The sequence below is a fragment of the Terrapene carolina genome, unplaced genomic scaffold (assembly GCF_002925995.2).
Source record: "Terrapene carolina triunguis isolate 2854851 unplaced genomic scaffold, T_m_triunguis-2.0 Scaffold17, whole genome shotgun sequence".
NCBI lineage: Eukaryota > Metazoa > Chordata > Testudines > Emydidae > Terrapene > Terrapene triunguis.
Window position 1 is genome coordinate 808,244 of NW_020664368.1, and position 9,993 is coordinate 818,236.

Sequence of the window (9,993 nt, forward strand, 5' to 3'; positions counted from 1 at the left end):
GCTCGCTTATTTTCACCGGGCTGGGGCAGGGGGTTGGGTTGTAGGAGGGGGTGAGGGCAGGCTCTGGGGTGGGGCCGGGAAAGAGGTATGAGGGGGCTCTGGGCTGTGGAGTGGAGCCAAGGGGTTTGGAGTGTGGGCGGGGGTTCCAGGCTAGGGGTTGGGGTGCGGGAGGGGGTGAGGGAGAGGGCTCTGGCGTGGGGCTGGGGATGAGGGGTTTGGGGTGCAGGAGGGGGCTCCAGGCTGAGGCCGAGGAATTCAGGGTGCGAGAGGGGGCTTCAGGCTGGGGCAGGAGATTGGGGTGCAGGAGGGGGTGAGGGCTTTGGCTGAGGGTGCGGGCTCTGCGGTGTGGCCGGGGATGAGGGGTTTGGGATGCAGGAATGGGCTCTGGGCAATTTTTCTGCAAGAGGGGGTGAGGGGGGCGGGCTCCGGGAGGCGCTTACCTCAGGTGGCTCCCAGGAAGCGGCATCACGTCCCTCTTGCTCCTAGGTGGAGGAGTGGTCAGGCAGCTCTGCGTGCTGCCCTTGCCCCCAGGCGCCACCCCCACAGCTCCCATTGGCCGCGGTTCCGAGTCGGAGGGACATGCCGGCTGCTTCCCAGGAGCCGCACGGAGCACTGGACTTTTAACAGCCTGGTCAGCGGTGCTGACCAGAGCCTCCAGGGTCCCTTTTCGACTGGGCGTTCCAGTCAAAAACCAGACACCTGGCAACCCTCCATGAAGCAGTAACTGCATGGATAGTGCTAAACTACCTTGTCAGTGTGTTTCAACCTGTTCTCAATGGACTAGTAGGATGGGAAGGTATTTCAGTAGTTCTTCACTGAAACTGCTATCAAGGATGCCAGAGGAATAAATACCAGGGAGGGAGGGGAATTATTTCAGCTCAGTACTAATGTGGACACGAGAACAAATGGATATAAACTGGCCGTCGGGAAGTTTAGGCTTGAAATTAGATGAAGGTTTCTAACCATCAGAGGGGTGAAGTTCTGGAACAGCCTTCCGAGGGAAACAGTGGGGGTGAAAGACCTCTCTGGCTTTAAGATTAAGCTTGATAAGTTTATGGAGGGGATGGTTTGATGGGATAATGTGATTTTAGTCAATAGGTCAATAACGTGCCATCGCTGGTAATTAGTAACAATGGTCAATGATGGGATATTAAAAGTTACTACAGAGAACATTTTCCGGAGGGTCTAGCTGGAGAATCTTGCCCGCATGCTCGGGGTTCAGCTGATCGCCATATTTGGGGTCGGGAAGGAATTTTCCTCCAGGGTAGATTGGCAGAGGCCCTGGAGGTTTTTCGCCTTCCTCCACAGCATGGGGCAGGGGTCGCTTGCTGGAGGATTCTCTGCGACTTGAAGTCTTTAAATCATGATTTGGGGACTTCAACAGCTGAGTCAAGGGAGAGAATTATTCCAGGAGTGGGTGGGTCAGCTTTTGTGGCCTGCATCATGCGGGAGGTCAGACTAGATGATCATAATGGTCCCTTCTGACCTTAAAGTCTATGAGTCTATGAACTAAAATATGAAATGCAGTCCAACGAGAAATAGACTGGCACCACCAACTTATTTCAGAGAGACCCCCAAACAGCCATCAGATGACAAGGATGTTTATTCATTGCTAAGTAATGTCACATTCAAACCAGCAGTGACCAAGGGTTGGCTGGATTCAAATCCCATTAATAATCCATCTAGTTATTCTGTCCCCTAAAAAGGGAGATGTTTAATATTCCTGAATTGTACTTGCAAATAAAAACTTAATAAAATAAATCCACTAATAAAGCATAAAGTAAACCATCACTATAACTAGCAGTTTCATTTTAAAGTAGTGACATTGTTTTTGTTTGTGTTTTAATTTGATAACTTTTTAATTTTCATTAAGAAGTCATTATAAATATGACGAAGTATGAAAAAAGATAAACCAATAAAGTACACATTTCACAAAAAAGAAAAACATTAAACATCCTATAAGCCATTATAAAGACCCCATACATCCCAAGGGAGAGAAAGAAAAAAAAAGTATCCAACTACAGTTAGCCCAACTATAGTTGTAAGGGCTGAATCCTGAGACCTGCTGAATACTCTCAGCTACTACTTAAACACCCCAATCTTGCAACTAGCTCCACGGAGGGACAGCCAGTTGCAGGACTGGGGCCGAAGTTAACTCAACACCATGTAACAGGTTCAGGCTTTAAGGATAGGAAATATTATTTAAAAAATAAGATGGGTGAGCAGATACTTTCTGACACCACGGTGACAACACCTTAGAAATACCCAAGATAGAAGCAGTAGGTAGAGACTATACCAGTCAGAAAAATGTTGCAATATAATTTCTACTGGGAATTCAGGAGCAATGCCAGAGTAACTGGTTCATTTACTAATGGCTATTCTCAAAAGGTTTAGGTGATCAGAAATAAGCAGAAGACAGTCCAAAACAGTTTACACTTTAACAAAACAAGGCATCATATAAAGGGAAGAAAGTGAGGGAGGAGAAAACATTAAAATATATACAGTCTTTTACAGATAACCTTTTCATATACATTTTCAATTTAAAAAAAAATTCTCAAGTGCCATTTAGTTCCTGCCCTCCATGCCCTCAATAACTGGCTGATTTCTTATAGCCATTACAGAAGGGGTAGGTTTTGCAGAAAGAGGACAGTGGCCGTATGGATCACTTCAGAGAAGACATTCCATGCATAATGGACAGCATGGAAATATTTGTGAGAGAAACTAAAAGGGACTGAAAAGATGAGCATAATTTGTAAAATACAATGAGGTAAGAAAAGAAAAAAAAGATGAGTTGAGAGGGGCAGAGCTAGGAAGGGACTTGGAGGCCAGAACAAGAAACTTGAACTTATTGCAGCAAAACAGGGAGCCAGTAGAGGGATTTGAACAGAGGAATGATTTGGTCATGCAGTGAGAACAACAAGTAGGCAAGATGATCTTCACTGATGTGTTTTATATGAACCCAAGGAGAGTGATATGGATGACAGGGAGCCTGGAAAGGAGACAGTTACACTGTAACATTTTTCCTATTTGATGCAATTAAGAAGTTCACCACATATTAAGGGGCACTGACTGTAACAGTGATTACTGTATCATTAGGCTTTTGCAGGACGTTCTTTACAAAGTTGATTATACTGTAACTAGTAATAAAACAAACAAAAAACAAACATTCAAATCAGTAACATACCAGTTCCATTAACTGTTTTAGCTGACCTATCTCTTCTGGAAGGGAACCTAGCTTATTGTTACTTGCAATTAAGACTTTTAGAGGAAGACCACACAGGCAAGCTGGCAAAGAAGAAAGCTGATTTCGACTGCAACAAAAGAAACAAAAACAAACATTAAAAATACAAGTTACATTCTATTGTATCCTCACTTAGAAAATCTGAGATTACAATGTGCTATTTAAAAAGTCCAGTTATTGAGATATCTTGATATATCAACTTGCATGTACATAAAAGTTTTGGAATAAAAACTGCATTAAAACATCAAACATAAGCAAAATTAGAAAAAGATCTCCATTTAGTGAACAAAACAGCTTTATGGAATATCACCATCCTGAAACAAAAGAATTAATTTTATCAGTTTACTCATGAATATACTACATGAACAAAGTGACATCAACTTACAACAGCTGTTTTCCTTCACAACAAATGCAGGAAACTCAATGAGGGCAGTAGCTGCAAGCATTTTAAAAAAAATCTATGATTTTACTGAAGTAAGCATAAATATGACACTTTTTTCCCCAGCTAACTGAAAGACAGGCTAACAACTGATCATAGAAAAAACACTGGCATGCCTCCGGTTCTCACAAACACAGCTACATGCGAAGACTTCTCTCTGTGTCTGTTGCAACCCGTTTTTCCCCCAGGTATTTGAAGCACTGAACATTCTTTACAGCCTGAAACTCTTCACATATTTCAGATTGGAAAAGCCAAATTGTTTATTCTCTTACCTGATCATTCGTTTTCTATGACTTGATCTTGCAAAATAGACTATAGTGTTTTCTCCCTCTTTGGTAACAACAATAGAAAAGATGGCAACCAACCAAATCCAACATTTATTAATGAACTTTACTATAACACATCACCACATTATATGAACACCTCACATATATTAAAGTTACCTGTGAGTTAGGGATGTGTTATCATACTTATTTTGCAGATGGGAAAACTAAGGGACAGGAAATAAAATTACTTGCCCAAGGCCACACAGGAAGTCTGTGGCAGAGCTGGAGAGTATACTTCAAGGCTTCTGATTCCTAATACTGTGATTAAACCACAAATCTATCATTCTCCCATCCTTGAAAAGTTTCTCCTTCATTGTTCCTCCTTTGCACATTCTTTGCTCCCCAGTTTGAGACAATCTTTATGTGAAAGAATGAAGGTTAGCCTGCACTTCTCATCCCTAACAGGAACTTCCTTTTTCTAAATCTCATAGGATAATGTCCATCAGGCTGGGTTGGTGTATTAATCAACTCAGTTACACACAGAGTTAACTGTTAGTTTGTTTTTCTGTGACTTTGATCAGAACAGTGTTCTAAACAACAGTATCTGACAGGACTCTCAGAATGCAGAGGCTAATCTGAATGGGAAGACACCAACTATGATCCCAATCATTTCTTCCATTAAAAGAGAAACCTCAAAGGAGGGTTGTCTCCAAACCTGTCTCAGCCAAATGCAGCAGTCACCAATGCCTGATCAAGGTGCCCAGCACAGTTTATCTAACAAGGCTTCACCTCTAGCTGTCAAGGAAGAAACTACAGCCCAGTTGGTGTATGCTCTGATCCTGATCAGGAAGGACACTGCTGCTGTGATTCTTATATACAATTCTTTAAGCACAATGGCATATCAGGAAGCCTCAAGGCCATCTGAATCCTTCAAAATGGATAAACAGTAAATCAACCTTTGTAAAGGCTCTGTTCCCGCAGAGAAATTTTAAAAGTAACCCCACAATTTTTTTTTTTAAAAGGTCTTGTGCTCATCTTAGTTTCTTTCTGGTGTATAAATATGAGCTGAAAGGGTCTGTGGTTTCTTTCTTTTTTTGCTTTAAAAATAATTGGACATCTTTGTTAAGAATTCAACAGGCCAACTCTTTCAGTTAAGGAGTGAGCAATCACAATGCATTCCTGAAGTGAAAAGTTCAGGGTTCTTGGCATGAGATGATGGAAGAAGCAGAATTACCTGGATATCTGAACTGTTAGAAGTAATGCCTAAAAATTCTCCAAAAAAACATAGGCACAACCAGAGTAACACACCAAGTGAGGAGGGAAGGTTCCCGCCTAATAGCCTGATCCACAATGCTATGCAAGCCACCAGAAAAGTGCTGAATTAGCAGCAACACACAGAAAACACCCAAGTCATATCATTACAACTGTTAGTTCTGGCCACAATGTTTCAGAAATTCCTTCAAACTTTCTTAAGGTGAAAAAGCAGGGAATTCTGGATCCTAATGAATTTCAGACTATTTGAGCCGATATAGCTGATCTGAAAACCTAACAGCAGAAGGCTACAAATTAAATCTTTTCTTGATAGTTCCTTGCAAACTTATGTCTACCGGGGGCCCCTCAAACAAGCATTAGGTGTTTTAGGCAGGTCAAACAGAAAAGAGTTAAGTTCACCTTATGGAAGAAAGCCATTTATCAGAAAATTATTCTGGGGGTCTGTAGAACTAGAATGCCGATTTAGGATCCAAGGTGGGACAGGCTGTTTCCATAGCACTGAGAGCTAAAGAGTGAATAATGAGAACCCTTGTTCTTGTCCTTTAACCAGAAATTCTGGAAGACCTTTTGAATCTCTCTTCTCCACTAAGCTTCCAAACCACATTGCAGAACAAACATTTCTCAGCAGGTAAACCCAGTTCTCATGAATTCTGAGTTTGAGGTTTAAATATCAGTTTCAGACCCAATGGAGGCTTTTTCTTCCTGCGAAGGAGCAACTTAGCAATCTAGATAAGGAGAGATGAGTAGGAGCTGCAGCATTATATAGTTGGCTGTAGCTGAATGGTTTAATCAAAGGAATAAATCTAAGACTCTGGAAAAAGCATAAAAAGAAAAACAGTTGGGGTAACACAAGACTGGCTTCTTTGGGACTTTTTCTTGGTGGAGAACAAAAGGAACCTTGTTTAGATTGGAATACTAAACAATATTCATATACTCGGGTAAGCAGAACAGAGAAAAAGGCAGAGGGTTGGGAACCTTCACTCCCTTCACCTGGGGTTCAGATTGAGCTGATCAGCAGTGAAGTGCATCAGCACCTCTTTTATGCTTTTTTGTTCTCCAGAATCTAAGCTTTCATTTTAAATAAATAAAACTACAACTCTAGCTGCTATCTTGCTGGGACAGCCTCAAAGACATGAACTGAAACAGTCACTTTTGCAAATGTATGCAAAATTTGGAACAATAGCTCTCAAAGTGTGACCTACCTTATTCATTTCAAAGGATGATAAGGTGCCCAATGATAATATTTTAAACGTCAATATTTTTAACATTTCACTGATCTTCAAAACACATAAGGTGGTGAGGGTGGATCATATTACGACAGCCCATTTTGTCACCACAAATGACTGGGTTTGGGAGAGTACTGCCACTTCCTCCCATAATCAAGTAAGAGCCAAATCCTCACAGACATAGAAGTCTCACTGCAGGTAAGCCAAGCATAAGGGGTCTAGCAGAGCCCATGGTATATTCAGAATCCACTGAGAAGGAATTCAAGGAGATCAGAGAATGCATGATCATATTTTGAACCTCTGCAGTCTACTGTGAGCAGCATCTCATCCGGGGAGAACTCCTGTTGTGGATGGAGCTCACTACATTTCTCCCGATATACAATCTGACCTCTGCTTCCAACTAAGGTTCATCCTCCCACTACTGCTTTAGCTGGAGGGACTGTTCCATCAGGTAAGCTGCTTTTTCCCCTTCTTCTGACTGAGTTCTGAAGAGTGCCTGTCAGGTGCTACCTCTGGAGCAGTGGTTCTCAACCTGCGGCCCAATCAGCACAGAGCTGCAGCCCATGTGACATCCTCAAGGCCATACAGGTAGTATTGGATGCGGCCCGCAATGGTAAGTAGGTTGAGAACCACTGCTTTGGAGGAAGCCAGGGCTGTCCCAATAACAGCAGCTCTCACAATATGAATACAATGTACCATAGCAGCAGGGGGTGGAAAGTTGCTACGGGAAACACATTTTTTGAAGTTCTCTTTTTAATGTTAGGGTTCTCTGGAACGTTTTATTTATTTATTTATTGCATACTCAAGTGCTGCAAAGAAGATGACGTGCAAATGGGCCACATGGTCATTCTCCTGCATCTCTGCAGTAGCAGGGGGTATTCCAACAGAGAGCTGGGTTACAGTGAAGGAAGAGCCACAGAGAGAGAAAAGCTATTCTTGTTTTGTTCCCATACTGCTTGTAATGTTGCCAGTCAGAGGGAAAATACTCTTTGGTCTGTGCTGAGCCAGATCAAACCATAGACATACATTTTAATTTTGTTAAACTGGAAAATAATAAATTGTTAAGAGGCTTGTACACTCAAAATCTCTTACTAACAACAACAACAAAATGGTTAAGGGACTTCCTCCCCCAACTTTACAGCATCCCTTGGTACATCTCATTTTCAAATTAGTATCCAGTGTCCTTCCAGCAGAAGGAGTAAGGATTGGCATCATACTGTATTGTATGTAATATATTGTGTAGTACTTCAAATTGAACAATTTTGCATTATTGATCAAGACAAACCACTGAAATCATTTCAATTAAAATCATGAACAAGGATTTAAATCCAGTAACGCTTAAGAACAAGGTTAGTGCATTAACCCAGTGAATCAACACCATTTCAAAAAATACGTTTTTTAACAAATTTTGTGGTGGGCCAGCACATTCACCAATGCATGTTCAGTTTTCATGTTAAGTAGTTGCTTGCTCTCAACCTTGACCCACCATCCATTTTAAAAAGAATGCAGAGGAAGGGGGGGAGGGGAGAGATTTTGTTATGAAGCCCTTAATAATTGTGCCCATTATTTCTACCACATGATTTCCAAGCTCTGGCTGCTGATCTATCTAGTGACTGATGGCATATGGAATTATAGCCCTGGGTCTGGTCCTGAATGTCACGAGTTAAATTCTCTCCCACAAATGCTTACATAAATTTATTCACCCAGAATGCACATGTGCACCTGCAGTGGGTTATTGTTTAAATTTAGATATGACTTTATAGATTTTTAAATACCATAAATCAAGAGTCAACGAAGGCTGCTGTTGGAAAAAAGATGACAAAACATGCTTTCCCAGAGTAAAAGCAGCAAGCACTCTTTTGTGGTGAACACAATGATTTGTTTCAACCTGTGGTCAATCATCATTAACTTTTTCTTAAAAAGGATATGTTATGTCTGAACATTGGCACAAATCATCTAGCATTCAGGAGCCATACCCCATCTGTTCTAACCACATCTGCCCAAGAGGTCTGCAGGTGTTCAGCTAACAAATGGCTTATGAAAAGAGGCTAGGGAAGGGGACAGCAATATAATGAATCCAGTGCTGGAAAACAAGTTGAGACTAGACTGGTGTAAGGCTGCTCACTGTTCCCCATTTCACTGATTTCTATATCACACGGAAACTTGAGAAATTCACTGAGGAAGATCATTAGAAATACATTTACAAAAAAATAATTTAGGAAATAATAAAGCCCTTAGAGGGAACATATTTCCTTCTTCGTAGTAAAATGATTGTCCTCCTGGTGGATAGAGTGTGTGGGGGGAGGGGATTGGCACACAGAATAAAAGGAATCATATTTAGACAGGGACACCTGGGCGGATTCAATTCCCTGTCCCTCCTCAGCTATTCTAGAGATATTGGGGGAGGTTTGGAAGTTGGGAGTGACAGGAGGAGGAGACATGACTCTTAGTTAGCACTAAGTAAAAATGTTAATTTACATTGTGGTTTGGAGTTTTTTTCTTGGGTAAAGTTCCTACAAGATATGTCACAAAAATCAACAGAGTGGTTTGCTTCTCAACTCTTGGTTTTCCCATGAAGCTGAAGATTTTTCTGACTCAAAACACCTGGCTTTCTTTTCCTTACAGGTTAAAATCCTGTACCAACTACCATTAACTTTAATTTACATTCACACCCTCTTAAAAGCTATTTTAAAATATATGTCACTGTTCAAGCCTCTAAAGAATGAACAATTTATGCATGACTGTATTTTGAGAACCCAAGACAGATTTCATTTATAATTGCATTAAATGTCCCAAATTCCCACATGGATCTCTCACATTCATCTCCACAGCTTCTTTTATCCAATTCTGAATCTTGACATCTGCTCCAAAAGCTATATATTAAAATCATTATTTATATATCTACATAGTCTTCTATCCAAAAATTTCAAGATGCTTTACAAATATTTTAGCTTCAAAAAACCTGTGAAGGTAGGTAAATACTTTTATCCCCTTTGTACAGGTCAGGAAACAGACATAAATGTTAAGTGGGATGCCCAAGATCACACAGAAAGTCTGTAGTAGCCATAATCAGAATCTAATCCTATGCTTTAAAGCAGAAGACAATCATTCTCATGAAATTATGATGCCTAAATCCAACTGTCTCCAGAGTATCAGTGTTCTGAAAGAATTACTATAAAATGTTTATATACAGATCCACATCTTAAACTGAAAGTTATACAGAAAGCAACTTTGGCTGAGATTTCTAAACTTGATTTCAACTGAACACAGATCCAACAAAATTACCAAACACCAGCAACATACAATAAAAAAGCTGACCATTTCTCTGGTTTGGAAAGGCTAAGAATAAAGACAACAAGAATATAGCAAAGGCATACCACTGCCCTGAAGAAAGTCAGGTTTAAGTTTATTGGGAGGAGAGTATAATGCAGTTTTGACTACGTACATCTGTACTATATTTGGGCTGTTCCAACCAACAACTATTTTCCCATAATCCAAATGGGAATACAAATAAACAAATACTATGCAGCTATCCAGAATACAAATAAA

The 9,993-nt window shown here is 40.8% G+C and overlaps 1 protein-coding gene across 1 annotated transcript in view; it reads right to left on the reverse strand.

Annotated features, from left to right (window-relative positions):
• The window catches only part of LOC112110920 (leucine-rich repeat and calponin homology domain-containing protein 1-like), a 243,568-nt gene that overhangs the window by 107,402 nt on the left and 126,173 nt on the right, over positions 1 to 9,993 (reverse strand). Inside the window, exon 3 of the mRNA XM_026648974.2 lies at positions 3,185 to 3,311. Coding sequence (XP_026504759.1) covers positions 3,185 to 3,311 — 127 coding nt within the window. The remainder of the gene's footprint in view (positions 1 to 3,184; positions 3,312 to 9,993) is intronic.